At 37.2% G+C, this 23840-nt stretch overlaps 1 protein-coding gene across 2 annotated transcripts in view; it reads right to left on the bottom strand.

Moving 5' to 3' along the window:
• The window catches only part of taok3a (TAO kinase 3a), an 86310-nt gene that overhangs the window by 30698 nt on the left and 31772 nt on the right, over positions 1-23840 (bottom strand). For both annotated transcript variants that reach the window (XM_052098426.1, XM_052098418.1), the window contains exons 2-6: positions 10860-11079; positions 5894-5965; positions 5659-5760; positions 5413-5458; positions 4701-4797 (exon numbers count right to left, since the gene is read on the bottom strand). In XM_052098426.1, coding sequence (XP_051954386.1) covers positions 4701-4797; positions 5413-5458; positions 5659-5760; positions 5894-5965; positions 10860-11003 — 461 coding nt within the window. In that variant the 5' untranslated portion in view covers positions 11004-11079. The remainder of the gene's footprint in view (positions 1-4700; positions 4798-5412; positions 5459-5658; positions 5761-5893; positions 5966-10859; positions 11080-23840) is intronic.

Genomic DNA, 23840 nt, shown 5'->3' with positions numbered 1-23840 from the left:
ACTGAAGTCAAAAACCTGAAGTGATTTCTGGCTGGCACCGGCTGTAGTTTGTCATCTTTCAGAGACACGTAGCAGTTGAGTCCGACACCAAGCAGGAACGGAGCTGGAACTGGCTAGCTCTGGTAACCTCGGGATATGAATCCCAAGTTTGAGACATGGAAACAAAAAAAATAATATTAGCATAGATGACATTACATTTTATGCAGCATAGCTCATGATGGATGTTCTGGTTCTAGCAGACCTAACTTAAGCAGCCTAATTGTGTGTTGAAGGATAAATTAGATGTATGCCTGGCTAAACAGAGGATTATTTAGTCTAGACTTGAACTGAGTGTGTCTGCATCCCCAACAGTGTTAGGGAGACTATTCCATAGTTTAGGAGCCAAATATGAAAAGGATCTACCTCCTTTTGTGGATTTTGATTTTCTTGGAATTATTAACAAGCCAGAATTGTGATCGTAATGAACGTGACAGAATATAACATGTCAAGTACTGTGGAGTTGGACCCTTCAAAGCTTTGTATGTAGTTACCAGAATTTTAAAATGAATATGAAATTTTACAGGTAGCCAATGTAACGACGATAGAATGGGGCTAATATGATCATATTTCTTGGTTCTAATCAGCACTCTGGCAGATGAATTTTGAACCAATTGTAGTTTATTTATTGAATTTGCTGGATATCCTCCCAGTAATGCTTTACAATAATCTAGTCTTGAGGCCATTAACGCATTAAGTTTTTTGGCATCACCAACAGAGAGCATGTGTCGTAATTTAGCAAGATTTCTCGGGTGGAAGAATGCTGTACTACAAACATTGGTTGTTTGCCATAGATGACATAACAGTACATCCATGGAGTCAATTTATATTTTAGCTGCTTATTTTTTTTATTTTTTTTTTATAGGTTTTTGGTTCAATCTTTGATACCTCTGTTTCTGGCCATCCAATCTCTGACTTCTTTGATACACTCTGCTAATTTGGAGAATTGTTAATGTTTGTTGGGTTTAGAAGATATATAAAGTTGGGTATAGTCAGCATAACAGTGGAAACTTATTCCATGATTCCTGACAATATCTGCCAGGTGAAGAATATACAAGGAGAACATGTACAGAGGCCCTAAAACTTATCCCTGTGGCACTCCATACTTAACTTTTGTTTGATTTGAAAATTACTTGTTTATATATACAAAGTGGTAGTGGTCTGATAAATAGGACCTAAACCATAATAACGCAAGTCCACCAATGCCAACATAATTCTCAAGCCTATTCAAGAGAATGTCGTGATCTATTGTGCCAAAGGCAGCAATAAGATCTAAAAGCACTAGAAGTGAAATGCAGCCACGATCAGGTAAAATAAAGTCATTCAAAACTCTGATAAGTTCGAAGCTCTGTACTGTGATGGGGCCTTAATCCTGACTGAAAATCTTCATACATTCCATTTCTCTGTAGAAATGAACATGGATGGGAGGACACTACCTTTTCTAGCTTTTTCGACATAAATAGTAGATTTGAAATGGGTCTGTAATTAGCCAACTCTCTAGGAACAAAGCTGTGGCTTCTTAAGACGCAGTTTGTTAACTGCCATTTTAAAGTTTCTTGGGACATGTCCAAAGGATAGCGAGGATATATTAAGAGGTTCTGAGATTACTAGGAATACCTCTTAATGATTTAGCTGGTATTGGAACATACATGTTGTGGCTTTTGATTCTTTTAGTTTTGTTAGCTCTTTATGGCCTATGACAGCGAGGGATTGAAGTTGCTCATGAGCAAAATTATGAGACACTGTTTTCTGAGGTGCTGTGACAATTGATTGCATAGTTCCAATTTTATCATTTCTGATATTTTCAATGTTATCAGTAAAGAAATTCATGAAGTCATTACTACTGTGCTGTGACTGAATATCTGGTCAGCCGATGCTTTATTCCTAACCAATTTAGCCACAGTACTGAATAAACACCTAGGACTGTTGTGGTTATTTTCTATGAGTTTGCCAAAATATGCTGTCTACAAAAGCTACAGACACTATTCTTCCATGCGCCGCAAAATACCTCCAGCCAAAATTACAATTTGAAGAATACAATTGGAGTCTCCATTTCCATGTTCATTACAATAGAATCACCAATTATTAGGGCTCTTTCAACATGATTCTCAGTGGGTGCATCACTGATTGGGGAGAATTTATTGGAAACCCTAACAGGAACGGGAGAGTGGTGTCGCTTTCCTTAGAGAGTATGCCGCCGAGACGTCACCCATTCGCCCTGCTATGGGGGGCTCGACAGCCAGAACCAGTGTGTGTGTGTGTGTTACTCACTGTACTACCCACATCCGAAAAAGTATCTATCGGCTTCTCTTTTTAACTAACCTCCACTAGCGGTGAATGTCTCTAACTCAATCTTCTATCAGCTTGACTAATTCCTTACATTTATCATATGTAAACCCCTCACTGCTGACAGAATAAGCTATAGTAAAAATGTGGCATGTAATGCTGGAAGCAATAACATGAGCGGATGCCATGACTTACCGCAGTTGTTGTTGTTCTTGAGCGGAGAGGGTTTGAGATCGATGTGGTTCCTAATCAGCAGGTGTTTGAGATTGATTCAATAATCCATATAAAACACAGTAGAGGAAACAAATGCATGCAGTCGAGACACGAGATGTAGTCAAGTGGAAAAAAGAAAAAAACCCTGAGAGAAACAGGTGCGCTAATACACAGATTAAACCGTAGAAAAGGAGAAAAACCCGAAGCACGCGGTAAAAATGACAAAGTATAAAATGATGAACGAATAAGATTAAGCAATGCTAAGCAGGCTAGCAAGCTAAAAACACTCGTGTAATGTGCCATCAGCAAACAGGAAGTGATGTGCTCTGGGGGTTTTGGGAATATCTCTATGATATTCTAGTCCATACATATGGCTTGGGTATTTCACAGTAGTGTAATGCGCTTATCATTCAACATCTGGTAAAATGCTTGTCCAGAGCCGCTCAATGCATGTTATAGGCAGACCGAACTATTGATCATCTACATCTGAGATGGAGTTTGTGTGTGTGTGTGTGTGTGTGTGTGTGTGTGTGGCGACCACATTTTGCATTGATCAGCGCATCAAGAGCCTCTGAGCATGTTTGTGTGTTTCGGAAAAGCGGCACTCGTTCAGTAAAGCGTGGTGCCAATGACTACTTAGCTGTTAATGCCGAGTGCTGCCTGTATATTTAATATTAAAACACAGCCTTTTGCAATGCACAAAGCCTGTGAATAAAATGCCCGAGTTATATGGACTACATTAATAGTGATTTGAAGGTTATGTAATTATTTGAGATTGACAGTAACGACAATGACAAACATGCAATACCCTATCTTAAACACAATACTAATGTATTAACTTAGGGTTATTCCACCAAATATTGATTTCTGAACTCTTCCGGATTTAAAATCACAGCTTTCATGCATGCTTAATACCAGTCTTTCACATTGCTGTTGGGTAACTATGCCACTCCTGGCACAAACATTCAAGCAGCTCAGCTTTGTTTGATGCTTGTGGCCATCCATCTTCCTCTTGATCACATTCTAGAGGTTTTCAATGGAGTTCAGGTCTGAATATTGGGCTGGCAATGACAGGATCATGATCAGGTGGTCTTCCATCCACACCTTGATTGACCTGGCTGTGTGGCATGGATCATTCTCCTAACGGAAAAAACAATCCTTGGGGACATTGTCAGAGCAGAAGGGAGCAAGTTTTCTTCCAGGATAACCTTGTACGTGACTTGATTCATGCGTCCTTCACAAAGATGAATCTGCCCAATTCCAGCCTTGCTAAAGCACCCCCAGAACATCACCGATCCTCTACCAAATTTCACAGTGGGTGCGAGACACTGTTGCTTGTAGGCCTCTCCAGGTCTCAGTCCAATTATTAGATGACCAGGTGTCGAGCAAAGCTGAAAATTGAAGATGTCCTTACACAAGTCCTATATGGTCCAATTCTTATGGTCTTTTGCAAACCTCAGCCTGGCTCGTCTTTGTTTCTCATTGATGAAAGCTTTTTTTCTAGCTTTGCATGACTTCAGCCATGCCCCAAGGAGCACGTTTCAAACGTTCCTCACCGTGCACTTCACCCCAGCTGCCTTTTGCCATTCATTAGGTCCCTTGATGTCATCCTACCTTGTTCTTATGAACTGCCGTCTTTGAAACTTTAAGGATGGAAGCAACCAGACAATCACTGTATCCCCTCTGCCAGTAAAACCAGAATTGATCCCTTCTTTTCCTCACCAAAAACGTTTCTTTTCAACTCTTTTGGCTTGGTCAATAGTTATTTTTTTTATTCAAATTACTTTTGAGATACTACTAGCATTGTTTTTGCCATCCAGCTAGTCCTATTGCAAAAGTATAGTGATGACCACAGCAGTGGTTTTTATGCTTTTCCTTGTTAAATAAGATTTGGTTCAGGTGATCACCTAATCAGTAGTTTATAGAATAAAACAAAACATTTCATATGACTCAAACACACACCTATAAATAGTAAAACCAGAGAAACTGATAATTTTGCAGTGGTCTCTTAATATTTTCCAGAGCTGTATATCACATTAAATGCCCCCAAATGCATAAATCTAAATGTATTACAGTATAAACAATTAAAAGTTTACAAATACAAATGCACACATGCTGAGTAAGCAGAAAATGAGTAATCGGATATCTGTCAGATGGTTACTCACCTGTGGATCATGTTATGGGAATGTAAGTAAGCCAGTCCTAACAAGGCACCGTGGGTAATGGCAGCAATTTCAACCTCTTGGAGTGGTCTTTTGTGAACTGGACAAAGAATCAAAAGAGAGATGCTTTGATGACACCTTACCTCATGCTCTATTCTGAATAAGACAGTGTGACTTTGTTGTTGTACACACTGCGTAATCAAAAAACAAATGTGTCCGAAAACGAGAAAAAAAAAATTAAAAAATAAAAGGAATCTGATGCTTGGTGAACTGAGACAACACCTTTTGGTACCTCCTTATAAAAAAAGGCCTTAGAACATGGTTAGAAAACAGCCTTGAAAGTGCCCTAAATTACTCATACAATGACATAATGGTGAGTTAAACTGGGATTTCTGAATTCTTCTTTACGCACTCACGCTCAGTGATAATTGAAAACAACAGTCCATCATTAAAACTGTGCGTGTTGCCATGACTATGTCTGAAGGAAACAAAAACAGAGAAGCAAATGGCAGTTTTGTAGTGACACTGGAATAAAACACAATGGGCTTTATAATGCATCTAAGATGCGGTTAAATAAAGGCCTTCAACCCAGACTCAAAAAACACATGACAGCTCAAACAATTACTCTGTCTCTGTGTGAATGCTTACTGTGTATATGTTTGTGCTGTGCTGGCATACTTGAGTGTGTAGTGTGTGTCACATGTATAGTACTCACCCTCTAACAAGTCTGAAGCAGAGCCCAGACAATACTCCATCACAAGCTGAAAAGTAAGACGAAAAGATTGCCATGAAACACAGGCAGTCACCCCAGGGAATTCTTGCCATTTTAGTTCTCAAAAATGTTCAGATGGGTAAACATAACAATTTCAGATGTGTTACTGTTCTATCCCTATTGAAATAGGTATTCTGTATTTTTTATTACAACTATGACTATTGTATCCTTCTCAATGTTAGTACTAACCCATGCTGTGTTGTCCTTCAAGTAGCAGCCTTTGTATTCAATGGTGTTTGGATGACGTAGCTGTTCTAAAAACTTCACCTCTTTAATGATGTCCTGCCACTTCTAAACAGGGAAACCCAGACACATACACATTAATCTGAAATGTGTTGTTAACACAGAAACCAAGCAAGCAGAAAGAAGAATGTTTATTTATTCAGAGTTGTCAGAAATGACAACAGCAGAGTTTGTGCCTCACCTCAGTGGTCTGTTTGCCGTTGTAGGACATCTTCTTAATGGCCACCACCTCGTTGGAGTAGGAGTTTCGGGCCTGCAGGAAAGCACAGCAGATTAGATAAGAGTTATATTTTATTTTCAGAATCAGCAAATGACAAAAAAAACAAAAAACACAAGGACTCTTCGAACTGGAAAATCAGCGATACACTAATTTTGACTGCTAGAGATAAATTATTTTGACTACAGAAAAATATTCTTTTTGTTATGGTTGTTATCTGATACAGTATAAATGGACAAAATCATACCAATTAGGGCTGTGCTGATACACATCATGATACTTTTTTTTTAATCGATACTTTAGATCCCTGTATCAATATTTTTTATTGATTATTGTGTGTATTGATAATGTACAACATTTCAACAATGAAGCAGCAGGTTGTCTAAATAAGTGATCTGTGTTTCTCAGTCATATCTAATCTCTCGCTGACATGCTTGGTCTCTCGCACACCTTTGGCACAGTTTCATTCGCGATCCAATGTTGACATTGTGGTGTATCATGTATATGTATTGCAATACGTATCGTGAGGTGGTAGGTGATATACAGTCTTAATATCTATACGCTTTCAACAAAGATGTGGCATGGTGGGTAATGCATGTTGCGCAGCGGCAATTATGTCCAAGTGACCCAAGTTCAAAATCAGCCCGGGTCATTCTCTGCATTTGTTTCTGTCACTTCTTTACTATCCTACAAGCTTTTGTAACATGAATGTTACAATAGTTGATGAATTGTAATTACTGAAAGCAGCAGCTGCGTCTCTACATTAGGGGCTAGTGGGGCTATGCTCCACCAGTGGTGGCGCTTTTGTGCAAATTGCATGGCATCATCATAATTGTATTTTAAGAAATAATATATTTTCTTAATTTTTTATGTCCTATGTTATACAAGAAGTATATATTCTTTTGAGAAATTCTATTATTAACGTATGCTGCGTAAAAGCCATTTATTCGTTCACATTTCCTATGGAATATGGTACATTTCGCTGCTTTCTGCAGATGATGTGGTCTTCATGTCATCATCGGTCCATAACCTTCAGCTCTCACTGGATTGCTTGGCAGTCGAGTGTGAAGCAGCTGGGATGAGGATTAGCACCTCTAAATCTGAGGCCATGGTTCTCAGCAGGAAAACGATGGAGTGCGTACACCTGGTAGGGAAGGAGGTGTTTCCCCAAGTGAAGAACCTCAGGTGGAGATATTATATCTCCACACTGGCCTGGGAATGCCTCGGGGTCCCCCAGTCAGAGCTGGTTAATTTGGCTCAGGAAAGGGAAGTTCGGGGCCCCCTGCTGGAGCTGCTGCCCCCACGACCCGACTTCGGATAAGCGGTTGAAGATGGATGGATGGGCATTTCTTATGTGTGGGGCTAGTCCTTCGTCCTCAATTTTAATCAATGGAGATCTGGAGAACATCATGTGCATGTCCAACAAGCGTTCAACGATGGCCAGTAAAACTAATGAGTTCTGGTGTGAAACTCCTAAAATCAAAGTTCTAAAATGAGGTTTTTAAACTTTGCTGGTTAAAGTGTATACACGCATGCAAAAGTTTTCAGAACTTCATAGTCCCTGATGTAAACAGTGTAACATGAGAAGCACATTTGTGAAGCTTAGTTAACAGTTACTCCACTAAAATAACAGAAAAAAATAGAATTCTGCTTGCATAAATGGCTGAAATGATGTGCTGCTTTTTGGGAGTTTTCTTTTTGTTATGCGGTTTATGCTTATCATACATTAACACACTGAAGTAATGATTGATGTATGCGGTCATTAAATCAGATACCCTCTACTCAAAATCTAAGCACAAGAGAGATCCATAATACCAAGCATAAATGATGATGGTACCAGTTAATATGCATATTAATACCAGGGAATAAACAGCGTACATGCACAGTGGGAATGTGAGGGACAAAGAGTTAAGTCAAAAAGGTTCAAATGTTTTTCTTGTTTCTTTTTTTTATCTGTCAAAATGAATTATTCGTCAATGTTTCAAAGATCGGTCAAATAATTGATTAAGTGATTGATTGTGCCTCACACAAAATAATGGCCCCGAGACGCCACTGGAAAGAAGTGTTAATGGCAGACATCAGTGATGTCAGTGTCTTGGTCTGTCTGCTTAATGGGGCCAGCTGGCCATCGCATTTAAACAGTGAACATCTGTCTTAAGAGCAGCGTCTCCTAGTTATTCTTACCCCTGGAGACCAGCCCTACATCTGGATGTGCAATCCATGAGAGATAGCGAGAGAGAGAGAGAGAGAGAGAGAGAGAGAGAGAGAGCGCATGAGCGAGCGCGCAAGTGAGCGAGTGAGAGATGTGGAAGGGGGGATTTGTAAAACGTATTCCCGTCTTGCCACAGATTTGGAATCAGGCTTTATGCTATTAGTACCCAGATTAAGAAATGTACAAGAACTTGTCATGAGGCTGCCGTTCTTATATTTGACAAAACCACAGCACTAAATGAAATGACAGAAAATGAATGAGAGAGAAAAATCGAATTGAACTTGGGTATTAAAAGCTATTCTTGTCTCTGACGATTTAATGTCTGCAACTAGGTTTCTTTTAAGGATGCACCAATACCACTTTTTTCTCTTCCGATCAGATTCCGATATCTGAAATCTCAGTATTGGCCGATACCGATCCGATACCAGTGTTGCGTTTTTTTTTTTTTTTTTTATCAGTTTAGAATATTCTTTACATTATTTGTGGAACTAATTGGGAGTACTCTTTAATATATAAAGAAACACAAACCTCTAACTTCACATTATTTCAATATAAATGTATAGCTTATTAAGAAAAACGTTATTGTTAACTTGTCTACTGGATAGTGTAGCAGAAAAATGATCAGTCATTCCAGTCTGTGTTTTTAAAATTTTGCATCTGGATTTTAAAGCATTCAGATAAATTTTTTGTTCAGTTTAGTTTAGAGATCTGTTCACATTTCATTCACAGTTATTTTTAGAACCCATTCAACATATATTGTTTTAATTTGTAAACAAACAATAATATTAAATTATTATGATTATTAATATCATTACTATTATTAACATTTCGAATTTTAAATACAACAGTAATATTCTCAATTGTGCACCTTTAACTTTAAAACCCTCTTATTTTGACATTCTGAACTCTCCAGGAAGTCCTGTGTGTGTCTGTTTGTAGGCACGTTCACAGTAGTTTAATTCGCTTCTTATTCAAATTCTGGTAAAATACACCTCCGGTGCCATTCTAAATGCATATTATAAGTGAACAGAATGATTGAACATCTACATCCGAGATGTTGTTAGTCAGTAGCACTCAAATATTTCGCTAGTCAGTACCGCTCAAATATTTCGCTAGTCAGTAGCACTCAAATATTTCCCTAGTCAGTAGCGCTCAAATATTTCGCTAGTCAGTAGCGCTCAAATATTTCGCATTGCGTGAAGGCTAAAAAAAGCCATGAGAGTGTGTGTGTGTGTGTCAACAGAGCAGTGCCATTCACTACGCTGATGATTAATTCTCTGCGTGTGCATTTTATACATTTACTTACTAAACACAGCCTTTTGTGATTCAAAGAGATATCGCACATCTTCAAGGTGGCTTTGAATAAAATAAGTCATATGAACTACTTTAATGGGTGTTTTATGGTTTCCATGTCATTTTTGGAGCTTGACAGTAACGAACGTGACTAACACACAGTATCGGGCTCGTCGACTGATACCACATCATCTAAAAACGTTAGTATCAGAGTCGATACAGGTATCAGAGCCATCCCTAGTTTCTTTCGTCCTCTACAGAAATGGGAAGAAACAAAAAATATCATAAGAACGTAGTCCAAAAACAACATCAATGCCTGGTTAAATAGATCAATATCTAAAACTAGTGTTCACAATGCAGCAAAATAAGTTCATTAAAGATAAGTTTGAAAAGTTGTAAACCCAAATATTGCTAGAGGGAGAAAGATTGACTGAGACACTAATTTACAATTAATTTTGCATTATAATGCAGCTTTCTGGAATACATGATTCCGATTGGTCAATAAGAATTTTGCAGTGAAATATTTTGTATGACACCCACTGATATGTTTAACTGACTGTTGTTTGAGTCAGTTATCAGTGCAACTGATTTCCTAACTAGCTGTACTAGTTTCATGTCGCTTGTATCTCTCTGTAGTCTCTTTCTTGTCATAATAATATAATTGAATAACAGTCTCTTGAAATGTATATAAAATTTGAAGTAGAAATTAATATTGCCATTATTGCAAAATAAACCCCTTGGACTTCCACTTCTATGGTGAGTAGACGCAGTACTAAATCATCTCCATTTATAGACAACTTGTTTGAAAATCAAAGCGATAACTTTGTAACCATTTTCAGCTTTATGCAAAGCAACAATTCTTGATCATAGGGTCTGAGATCTAATTTTTTGCAAGGCATGGTCCACGTCAGCGGATGCTTCTTGACAATAGCAAACTCAATGTTTGAGAGCTTTTTATAAGTGAAAGTAGCTCTAACCCACACCTCCAATCTCATTTCATTAACTGGATGCCAGGTTTGCCAACTCCTCACACTAATTAGCTTTTGTTGACGTAATTAGCCCATGCGTTCACATACATTTTCACAACCAACACTGAATTTTTGAATGATGTATTCAATATATGTACAAGAACAATAAAAGAATGTGTGTTATTAGTTAAAACAGATTGTGTTTGTTCATATATAGTTAATTAACTTTGAAGATCAAACCAGATTTTAAGAAAAAGTTATGCATAAATGCAGGAGATTCCAAAGGGTTCACATACTTTTTCTTGCACTGTAAGAAATCCGGATGCATGATAAAGTCAGATCACAATTCAGTATTCAAATATTACAATGAGTCATCACCGCTGTTGGATGGAGTTTACACCATTCTGGTAACATGCTCCTGAAAAAGACAACAGCATTGTTTGATTTTAATACTCACAAAGTACACCGCGCCGAAACTCCCATGGCCGATCTCATGTAGGTCACAGAAGACTTCTTCCGGGTCATCTTTAAAAAAGAGGTTGGCCAACTCCGGGTCTATCGGTCCTATCGGTCCTCCCTTCCGAGTGGACGACGGCATCATAAGCTAGACAGAACCTCTGATGTCCACGTGCTTCTGCTCGCCTTCATTCAGCAGGCCCGGCATTTACCTGCTTTGCCTGGAGGATAAGAAAACAAAACACAGAAAACAAACATATTAAAGCTCAGCTGAATATCAGGGTCAAGTATGGGTCATCAGCAGACAAATGTGAATTAATTACTCATTTGCAAATTAGCTGATTACTGTAAGTAACTTACAGTAAACAAGTATCTTGCTTAAGGGATCATGCTAGTTCACCACTAGGCTGCATCACCCATTTCAACAACCACGACCCTATGTGATCTGTTTATTAAGCTCATCACAGCTGTGCGTTTCAAAAATATTGGGGTATCTGTCATTCATAACAAAGAAATTTTGATACTGCCATCATTATCATGGTAAATGTTAGCTGGTTACAATCAAGAGGTCAATCAAACTTGATTTATATACACTATGTGCACAACCAGGGCAAAGCAAAATGCTTTCTTGACCACTATTGGAGAAATTATTGGGAAAATAATGATTGTTCTTCAACACAAAACAACCCCAATAATTAATTTATTTTCATACAAAATAATTTGTAAAACAAATTCATACATATGAAAATGGACATATTCCTTCCTTAGACAGAACAGGTCACATACACATACACACAATTACCTGAAAGGCAACATAAGATATTTAGCCTTGCTTTTAGAGAAAATGTGGAAAACAAGACAAAATCTTGATCACAATAGTTTATTTTGCAGTGAATGTTTTCTGAATTAAACTTCCCTGGAACTCAGTGAATGTCATTTAGAGATATTTTTAAAAAGATGATTTTGTCCTCTTTAATGTTAGCAAGCACGTTTCATACAACCTTTTAAGTCTAGGCACAAGCAGAATTGATGGTTAAGAGCTAATGATTAATCGTTGCAAAAATCAACCGAATAGTTGAATAATCGTTCTAATGATCATTAGATTAGTCGTCGATTATCAAAATAATCATTAGTTGCATCCTTAATCGTATTATGCATTTTTCAAGCCTTTGTTTCACTGTATGCGACAAACGACAGACAAGAGACCAAAAGTCATTCATTCTAAATGGACAGTTGCACAGGGGCTGTGTGGAATGCCAACCATGTGCGAATGTAGATTTTTCAGATTGGCCAATTGAGACTAGACTGTTTGTGGCTGCCCGACCAGAGTTGAAATATTTGACTTAAAACTATAAGCGTGAAGTGAGAATCATCAATAGTTTTTGTGCTAAATGCTTGCAACTTCGGCAGACTGGACGGTTATTTATTTAATTGAATGATGCAGGAGACTTCCAGGGGCAGGGTAAAGTAAATCGAATTGAAGTTCAAATACAAGACGTTGAACTAGGTGTGAACAGCCATAGGTGTCTTGCTGATTGGTGCAATAGTAACAGTTCGTGGTTTCTGCCTTCTGGGGTTCAAACTAACAACCATTTGATTTAACCAATATTCCACACCAGCATGACTGCCATTTGCAACGATGTCACTGCAATTGGCTTGGACTAAGAGATCTAACATCACCCAAGGCCAACTGGATGATTACTTTGGTTATCCTCAGGTGCTATACAAGAATGGAACAACACCCTTTTTTGCCAAACTCACTTTTCGTTGTTTTATCCGATCTAAAAACGAAGTCTCTCTGCCAGAAGGACTGCTTGTGTGGTGACTTTGTCCACTGACCAAGTGTGTGAAATCACACGTTCACCATGCCCTGGAATATTTAATTACTGAATACTGCAGAAATCTATTAGCATGCTCTTGTGCACTAGAGCTCGTGGATAGCTAAGCTCAAAAGGTAGATAAAGCTTTGCTGTCCGTACAAGTAAAGCCGTTTCTGGAATTGACAGTTAAACCGTTTAATTGGCATAAAGGTGAATCAGAGTTCATGCAGTCATCTAAAAACAACGTACAGATTTCTGCACAATGCAATAACTAAATGCATTCGCTACACATAATTTATTAGGCCACCGAGAAGACGGCTTAAATGCAATCACAAAGGGACATGAACTTAACACTTCATTGCGTAGAGAATGGACAATACGCTTGTAGGCTGCTATGAGCCATTTACACTTGACTTTATTGCGCAATGCTTGGTATGGCCTATTTGGTCAATTCATTGTTGAGCTAATGATTTTCTTTCTGTAAAACTGCCTCTTCAAGACTAAGCCTCTCTAACTGAAGTCCACAAGACCAATGTCCTTGAGCATTTATTATTTTTATTTAACAGAACTGTTATACAAAGCAACACTGTATATTACAACACTGTTTTGACAATTTAGATCCCTGAATCAATATTTTTATTCATTCATTTATGTATTCTTATCGTTCCAAGAATTCAATAATGAAGCAGGTCATCTAAATAAGCACAAACTCTGATACAAGCGTTTCTCTGCAGTCAAAAACACATTTAAAAAAGCATGTGAGATTGAAGCTGAATTGGATTTGACAGAGTAGGGCTTGTCCATTCATGACCCATGACCCTATAGAAATAGAAAACAAGCGAACAACAGAATATCCCATCACTTGTCAGGTTAGGAAATGGTGTTAGGGTTAGAGTTGGCATCTGGACTATGTTGGTTAAACATTAAGTTTTCCAGGACCAACAAATTATTTTGATCCAGGAGCATGTCTTGACACAGTAAGCTATGTGTGAAGTTAATAAACATCCATTATTTACTCAAGGCTGGTCGTGATTGGTTGACTTGTTCCACTAGCAACAGACAGCACAATGTCTTAAAGTTGCATCATGTCCGTCAACTTATCTGCATGTCTCTTCTTTTTCTGCTTGTCATTTTCCAACTCATGAGTTCAGTTGCTGCCTTCTAACTTTGCTTTAAATGGTTACTCTGAATATGAAAGCATTTTCCTTGATCCTAATAGGCAGAGATCCAAAGATCTGCATCCAATTAGATGGCAGCAACTGGAGCAGGAGTCCCACTACAGGATGAGATTAGACGGGAGCAGAGGAGGTGAAATGATGCAACACAGAACCAACAGGTTGTAAGAGCCCAAGAGAGATCGAGAGAGAGCGCAAGAGAGAGAAAATCAGTCCATGTAACAACATATCCATACTGGTTATTTGGAACATTGGTTTAAAAAAAAACAAACGAAAGTTAAAATTTTTAGAAAAACTGCACCCCTAGTGTCGCTGCAGTGGTGCAGGGGTAACAATGGCTTTTTTCGTGTGGAGAACCCGGGTTCGATTTCTTCCAGTAAAGAAAAATATCAAAACATTAAATGCAAACTAAATCAGAAGCAAAAATGTCATACATTTTTTAAAATATGTTTATGGTTTGTTTAAAACAAATCCCAAAAAAAAAAAAAAAAAACATTTGTGAGGTTTAGGCTTAAATTGAAAAATAAATAAAAATAAATAGCTCAATTTATCCAAGAAGCAAAATTGCATAAGATATTAAAACTATTAAGATATTAATTGAAAAAAGTTATGCTTTCAAGGATGTTTAGATATTTTACTGGAAAACAAGACTAAATACAGATTAAGAAAATTATTCTTTGCAGTGTAGGAATAACTGTAAATCTAAAGCTGCATTGTGCTGAGTTTGGGAGATTAACGATCAGGCTTAGCCAGATTAGAGGAGGGGTGAAATGGGGAGACACTCCATGTGCATGTATGAAAGCATGAGAGAGACTTCATTACATGCACTCCGACTTTTCCCCTATATAACTCTTCTCGTTTCTTAACGTCATGTCCCAGTGGAAAGCTGTAGGCATTACTAATTTATCTGTGAATGTGCACGTGTCCGTATGTGTGTGAGATGCTAAATAAAACATATGTTCGACATGCGGGTGAGAGAAGCACTCTAGATCAGTGTGCCGATGTATGGCCCCTAAACCACAGACCTCCCACATATGGAGGAGTCTCCACAAATATGTGAAATCACACAAGCATGCGTACAACCAGGCACTACAGGTGGATGTTAAGACCAAAATGGTATATCACGGAAAAAGTAATTCTAAAATAGTATGATAATAGCTAACAGTGAGGTTCTATCAATTAACATTGTTAATTCATTATGCATAATGGATTTGTTAATGAATAATTGTTTTATAACATTAATAAATCTTGGTTAAAATTGTAATAAATAAGATGTTTTTCTTTTGGGTGAACTTTCCCTTTAAGATGACGAGGTCTAGCAAAAATCAGCATGAGTTTTGAATATTCAAGCTCTGGTCAAACTTAAACATGACTTCAGGAATGAAGTTGTGTGAGTGAATGTGTGAAAAGCAACATGTGTACGTCATCTGAGAGAGAGACTGATGTTTAATTCACTCCCCAGATGACTGTCTTTGATGTGAGTTGTAAGCAGAACACAGATAATTTCTTAAGACCAAGCCCCTTTAATCAGTACTATAACGAGCTGTGCAGTCATCAGTGCTGCCATTCATCATGACAGATGAATGAATAACACAGTCTCATCATTAGGCTCAGGGATTAATATTTATCAATACTTTACAGGCACATCTGTTCAAAAGTATAACCGTCGTACATGTGAAATTCAAAACACAATTTCAGTAACATCAATGACTGCAGCATATTTTTAAATATTTTAAGCGGTCATGTCTCATCGAAATGCAGATTTTCCTCGCTCATTTGTACGTTTGATACACAAATGTACTCCAACGTTCACTATGCAAACGCAGTCCACCTAGATCGTTCACCATTTTGATCCAAAAACGGGTCATTCAAGATGTTATGAAGGGGACGTTTATATTTCGCATAAAGAAAATGAATTATACATTGTTTTACACCCTACCCATTTTAGTTTTACTATTCCCATTGTTTTCAATGATAATTCTCATTACCGTAATACTAATTACTGTATTACAGTAAAATATATAACTTTTTTAAATCAGTGAAAATGGAAGTACCAAGGGAGTACAACTACGATGTATAAAAACTTTACAATTACAATAATATCTCTTTTTCACACTGCGGTAATGAGAATTGGTGGTAAAATTTGTTTAACTGTCATGAAAATTATATCACAATCTAAAAAATCTTAGCAGCCATAAAAACAGGCTTCATTCTCTATATGCAAAATATAATTTCTAAACTGGGATTGTAAAGATTGCTTATATTTTACTCCAAAATCAAAAGAAAGAAATGGGGGTACTACACTCCTATTAATAGCTGAAAGATTATCAAATTAGCCAAAATATTTAATAAACAATCACAAAAGGGTTGGAGATGCATAGATCTCCAATTAGCCAAATTGCCAATCATTATAGAGGTCATTAACGCAAAGTCGTCAAAGATACAGAAGCGAAGATGTCACGTTTTATGCGAAAAACGTCACATTTTATTTTAAATCCCAGAGTGGGGTAAATTATGACTGGTTTTGGTTCAAGAAAATAACATATGACTTCAAAGGGAAAAATTAAATGCCCCAAAAGAAAATGGCTCCTTTAAACAGAAATCAAATACAACCCCAATTCTGAAAAAGTTGGGAACGTATGAAAAATGCTTACATAAAAAAAAGATAAAGGGAGTGATTTGTAAATTATATTCACACTTTGCTATATTGAAAGCACTACTACTACACATGATATGATGTTTTACCTTGAATTTCATTTAAGTTTTTTTTAAATGTACAGTCATTTCAAATCAGATAATTCGGATTCTAAGAACACTTAAGATTTTAGGCACTGAAGACAAGTTTAAGTTTAGAAAGTGGAATTTTCCCCCATTCATCCATTATGCAGGTCTTCGTTGCCGTATTGTGCACTTCATAATGCATCACACATTCTCAACTGGAGATTCTCAACAGTTGCCGGGACGTCCCTTGAAAAGACAGTGTTGGATAGCAGTATATGCTGCTCCAAAATGTTTACATATCTATCTGCATTAATGGTGCCCTCACAGATGTGTGAGTTACCCATGCCATGGGCACTAACACATGCCTGGACAAAACAGACACTGGCTTTTGGACATGATGCTGATAACAGCTTAGATGGTCCTTTTCCTCTTTGGCACAGAGAACACAACGGCTGTGTTTCTAAAAAAAATAAAAATTTAAATGTGGACTCATCAGACGAAAAAACACGGTTCCACTGTTCTACTTTCCATCTAAAATGAGACGGAGCGCAGAGAAGTCAGCAGTGCTTCTGGAGAGTGTTGATTTATGGCTTGTCCTTTACATAGTAAAGTCTTAACTTGCATCTGTTGATGCAGCATCAAATGGTGTTGACTAACAAGGTTTACTAAAGTAATTCCAAGCCCATGTTCATGATATCCATTACAGATGAATGATGTTCAAGACAGTGACGTCTGAGGGATCAGAGTTCAAGTGCATTCAGAAGTGGTTTTTGTCTTGCCCTTTACACACTGAAATTTGACCAGATTGCTTTAAACTATATTGTGCAATGTAGAGGGTGAAATGCCCAACATCCTTCCAATTTGTCTTTGGGGAAGATTATTTTCAAAGTGCTGGATTACGTGCTAAAGCATCTGTTGGCAAATTGACAAGTCTCAAATGATCCTTTCTTTTGAAGGACTAGACTGTATGACACAATTGCCTCACCTGATTAAAATCTCGTCAAATTGTTAGTATATATATATATATATATATATATATATATATATATATATATATATATATATATATATATATATATATATATATATATATACACACACACACACACACACACACAGCATAGCATAGCAAAGGGTGAAAATAGTTTACCAATAACTCCTTTTTGTTTTTATTAGCATTTATCATACTGTCCCAACTTTTTTGGAATTGGAGGCAAGACATTATCTGTAAGACAGAATATTTAAATGACAACAGATATAGCTTAGCATCTCCAGCAGCTCAAAATTGGGAAACAATTGCATACACATAAAAAAGGTGCAAAATATTAGAACATATTTTAAAGCTAAGAGCAAGAGGGGGAATAGAAAGAGAGAGAAAAGAGGGTCAAAAAACAACCTCCTCTCCATTTCCCAGGGCACCCCTCAAGTTAGCATCCGCTCTCTCTGCCTCTTTCTGTTTGTGACTCAGCAGACAGTTTTGCTCATGGCTGACCAAGGATAGGGGATAGAGAGATATAGAAAGAGAGAAGGGCCGTGGGAGAGAGCGTGAGAGAGACCAATCTGGAGCAGGCCAAGACTAGAAAAAGCTGGGTTCTCCTGCCTGACTGCTTTGATTCAGTTCGATCGGTTGCTTCTTCACACGGACAACTCTATTTAGAGCAACATCATCAAACACTGCAATAACTCTCCTTCATACAGCATACAGGGCTGTGTCACTCATTCTTAAACACACATTCAGAAACAGAGAGGAGAAGATAGAGAGACCTTTAAACAGTGACAGATGTAGATGGTTTGGGCCAAGGGCTGGGCCAGAATGTTTTTTTTTTTTTTTCAATAATTTAAAGCCTTTTGACTCATATATATATATATATATATATACACACATACACACACACACACACACACAGTAACTTATGTCTTTGCTCTGAAATGACTAAATAGGGCATGTTTTTTTTTAAATCAATGGAACAATCATTTAAACCAGTCAGTCAGAATGTTTACATCTGCAGTTATAATTGAGCTACAGCGAGTTTTGCATAGTCATGCTACAAGTCTTCATCTGTCTGTCCAACATGGAACAATGTGTAGTCAGTTCTAATATCTCACAAAAGATGATGCTTGACAGAAATGTTCACAATTCTTTCCCATACAATGAAAGAGAATGGGGATGGACACTGTCAAGCATGGAAAATTAAATATAAAACACCATGAAAACACCATAAAAATGGTCCATACGATTTGTGCATTTCTTCTGAATCTACTGAAGCCATACAAAGAGCCGTGGCAGATTTGATGCCAAGCGGTTCTTGCAAGTCTCGTAACAGAGGGGAAGCTTTTCAAGGAATAACGTGTTTGAATTTCAGTCAGCTCCACACACAAAGCTATCGGATAACTTCAGAGGACTTGGAATATAAAATATTTTTGTTAAAGCTTAACAACCTTAGTCCCAATCACTTTGAATGAATGTAAAAATTAGACAAGGAGAGAATGCAAAACATCGCTTTATAAATTATTCTTTACAAACATGAATTTACAGCACAAAATTCACAGGTTCAAATCCTATATATGGGGCATGATCTGTGATCTACAGCATTACAAAGATCCCCCATCACCATTATAGTCTTCAGTAAGGTGCTTGACCCTAGGTTGCTGCATGTGCTCTCCCTTCATTTAATGTACTGTAAATCACTTTGAATAAAGCAAAGCTAAGTGCCAGGTGTCCAAGTATTTTGATGTCTCTCTGGAGGAACGGACAGCCAAGCCCTTAAATATGATTACAAACGTTAAGTAGCATCTCTCCCCTGTGAGAGTTAGTGCGTTATTACGTCTGCAATTATGATCTTATTTATGTCACAAGTTAGAAAGTCATACAGTAGCTATTCTGAGACCACAACTGCCAGTTTATAAATGTCAATTTGTGCTGATAATAACATGTTACTTGATTCTTTTTGACGTAATATCCATCATAACTAATATACTGCATGCAGAGATGGGCAATAAATAAAAAAACAAAAACAAAGTGTCAGTAATATGAATTTCTCAGTAGAAGTATGTTCTATTTTAACAGGCATCTGTGAGTCTGTTTACAGCTGTAGTTTGGGCCCGTGGGTTGCAGCTCCATGCCTTGGGAGATAAGATAACAGTTTGAGCAACATGCAAGAGAAAATGAACATTATGCTCGACTAACCAGAGGAAAACACTTTCTTTATTGAAAGTACGTTATAATGGGCTAAGGTTTGCAGTTCTGTTGTAATAATGCATTTGCCAACAATATAAATATTGATATAATATATAAAATGAAATAGAATACTAAAAAGGAGGGGTGGAGAGAGAGAGAGAGAGAAAACTCAGGCTGTAGTACAAAAAACTAAAACTATGTTCTACAATTGCTTTTGGACAGGATACCATGGTAATGCCATGCTATTTTGAACATGGTAATACAATGGCTGTGCCAATATAATCAAATATTGATATATTGTGATTCCTTTACTAACAACATAGCAGACACTTTAGATCTATTTATAGATATTTAACACTTATGTTGTGCAGTCATACCATTTCGAACAGTTCAATTCATTCAGAAGCAAGTCTTCTAAAGAAGTGAAAACTCTGACAACAACTACACTGGTTCTTTAAGCTCAATCTAGGTGTCATTAGAAAGCTGATATCCTCTCCTTTGCGATGATGTATAACATTTTATCATCAATAGTCGATAACATATTTTTGATTTGCTTAGAATGCATTTTCTGCTGGACCGCATATTATGTTCTGGACATCTTAGATATAACAATGGATTACTTAAGCAAGCTTACAGACAAGTAAAAAATTGCTAACTTAAGGTAAAAGCAGAAATAAATAAAAAAAACAATAGCTGTTTGGGGCTTACAGCAGCATAAGATAAAGAGATTTTAAAAGAGTTAGTTTTTGATGTCTTATAAATATCATATTACCCATTGTGATTCTTCTGAAAATCTTTCAAACTGTGGTATTAGGGCATCAAAATAAACTTTATAGAGTTGAATTCATGAGAATGAGAGCTTTCATTTTATATATGTTTTGTCTATTAAAGTGCCATTTGAAAGACTTTGTTCACATTACCATTTCACTCTTTTATATTCACTCTAGGTGGTGCCGATATGTGATAAGTGTTTTCAGTCCTTATGCTGTTATTTTATGTAACAAATGTAATGGTAAATGGTCCAAACTTATATAGCGCTTTTTTAACCTTACACCCATCCACACTCACATTCACACACGACAGAGCTGCCATGCAAGGCGCTAGCCTGCCATTGGGGGCAACTTCGGGTTCCGTGTCTTGCCCAAGGACACTTCGGCATGTGGAGTTGTGTGGGCCGGGAATCGAACCACCAATCCTGTGATTGGTAGCAGACCCGCTCTACCACCCACCGCCCCCTTGTAGATGGTGATGATTCTGAAAAGTTCATATTCTAAGCTTTCAAATGATACTCCACATGCTTTATGTATTCGGAGACATGAACATTTTAAGTGTAAACATTTTCGCAACATACCGCCCCCTTTTGGACCCGCTGGCAGGTCTGCAGAGTTGAAGTTTAAGCTGATAACTTCCAAAAAAATCTGCTTCTTATTAAAAATAAAAATAATAATAATAATAAGACGACAACACAAGAAGTTTACATGAGATGTGAAATAATCAGGATATGATGTGAAATAATCTCTGCTTTTGACGTCAAAATGTAAACAGTCATGCACACAACGGCAGTAAATGCAATTTCATGCATCGCAAAATTGGGGGTAATGCACAAAGTGCCAATCGGTTTAAGCTTGAACAGTAAAACTGTTAAAGGCATAATAACCAATGTAAGATTGTGCATGAAACGCTCATTGTAGTACCATGTTATTCTTTGAAGCTCCTTGGAGAACACAATGTACATACCAAGGCACATGAATATGCCAATCACAGTACAATGATATTAATATACTACCATCACCGTACTTTTTTTGAAGGCAGTTTGATTTTTATATTAAAAGATAATATAAACTGAAATCCCAGGTGGGAATATGTCATGGATAGCTGAGCCAGGCCTGTACTTGACAGAGCAGATAACTTATAGCATCGAGTCTTTAGGTTCTCATTACACTAGTGGCTGCAGAATGAGCCAGATTGGAATTCCCAGCAATGTGAATTTGACACCACAGATTTTATGATTTCCCTATCAGTATACACTTCTGCCACACACAACAAAAGCACACACACACGTGTATAAGCGGGCATGTGAATTCACTCTCCCTTCATGCCCCACTTTCATCTAGTTCATGAGAAAGCCATAATTAAAAAGCATTTAATGCCCAAACTGCATTCTCATTTAGAAGCATGCTGAAAAAGGCTGAGCATTTGCATCACACAACCACAAACCCAAACAGATAAAGAGAGGGCGAGAGCGAGAGAGAGAGAATAAATTCCCTTAATGTAATATAGGTCAAAGGCACTGGGCTGAAGCAGAATGAGGTGGCTGCCAGTCATTCTGTATGGTTGAGCTAATGGGAACATGGGTAAGAAAATGTACGTTTGATGGCAAACAGTGTGTTTGTTTGTTTTTTGGTGGTGGTGGGGCTGGGGTATTTAAAAACACCACAAAGCTGCCACATTCATTAACTTTTCATTCCACAGCAATTTGTAGCTAGGACATGCTATCTTGGCAACAGAGCATTGATTTGACGGACAGTATTTAAGAACATGATCGGTGGATTCTGTTTGTGTTCTTTGTGTTGAACAGAATGACTACGCTAGCCTCATGAGAGGGGATTGTATCCTAAGGCTAACACTACCCCAGATTTCCACAACTCAACTTCATGGGCTCCTAATTTGCATATGGCAAAAGAGAAAAGAGATGCATTTACAGTGTCCCCTCACTCACCTGTGCAAGAGTCGTTACAAGTCAGCAGGTTGTAATGAGTTGTACGTATCGGATTAACAATATTAGTGTCTGTTACCACTTCAGTTAGACCCTTGCAAACGGTTATCTTGAGTGTGTGTGTGTGCGCACGCGTGTGAATATAAATGAATAGGTGAGTTTTACATTTATAAATGGCATCGGTCCACAAAAATAGCCTAACACGTCCACAAACACAAAGATAATCTGTTTAAGTTTTGTTAATATAGCTTAATGGCCCTCTTTTTTTTGTTACCATAGTTTCCACCAAGACCATGGTTCCTACAGTTATTATATCAAAATGTTGGTATTGCCTAGGGCTGGATACAAACATAGATTAAATCAAGATCTTCATTTGAAAATGAATTTGTAGAGTGCTTCCCGTCTTGCAGATGTCACTGCGATCTGCTGAACTAACTCAAACAGAAAATTAATCTTATGTAAGCAAAATAAAAATTTGAACTGAAATATACCCAAATGAATCTGAACAGAATCATATTGCATAAAAATGAGAACTTCTGAATAACAATATAATCAAATCGGGGAATCTATATATCGATTCCCAACCTTTGTATTATCCACCACAGTCATCTCAAAACTATAATAAAATATTGTGACCGCATCCTGCATTTTTTGAAGGAAATCCCCAATTAATTTAATGTGAATTTACAGTCACAACATTAGCTTCAAGTAGTTATAATAGTCTATTGTGCCAACCTTGGTAATTGTTTTGTAAGGCTAAACCCTATTTTTCGTCTCATATTTCAACAAAACATAAAATGGAATAGTGAAACAAATAATGATTCTAATAAAAAGGGAAAACACAGACAAGCTATTTTAACACCAGTTTTTAAATATTAACTTAACATAGACCCAAATATGTTAAATTGACAATCCTAACACTACTTTGTTATGATATCCACTATACAGCATCTCTAATAAATTGCATCATCATAAATCATTGTATGACATAATAGGGGTAATTTCCTGATGAATCAAATTTTCCTTGATATTTTTGACATAAGGGGTCAAATCAACTACAACTCCACTTAATCCCCAATGCAATAAAATCATTGGTTGAAACCAAGCAGCAAAAAAACCTTGTTCTGTACTTCCGCGACTTTTCTACTAGGGATGAGTGGAACGACAAATTTCACAGATGTTTAAATGTACATTTTGGAGTCGACTAGTCTAAAAAGAAAGAAACCCTCAGAAAACATTAAAAAACATTGTGTTTAAGTGACCCATTTAAAATACTCCAATGGCCAAATCTGATGCTAAATTCCACTGAAAAAGGGGCATTTATCTACAATGTGCTTGACTTGGATCATCATCATTGTAGGCTACATTAAAT

The sequence above is a fragment of the Xyrauchen texanus genome, chromosome 3 (assembly GCF_025860055.1).
Source record: "Xyrauchen texanus isolate HMW12.3.18 chromosome 3, RBS_HiC_50CHRs, whole genome shotgun sequence".
Classification (NCBI taxonomy): Eukaryota; Metazoa; Chordata; class Actinopteri; order Cypriniformes; family Catostomidae; genus Xyrauchen; species Xyrauchen texanus.
The sequence above is the reverse complement of the archived record's forward strand: the minus strand, read 5'-3'. Positions and strand labels throughout refer to the sequence as shown.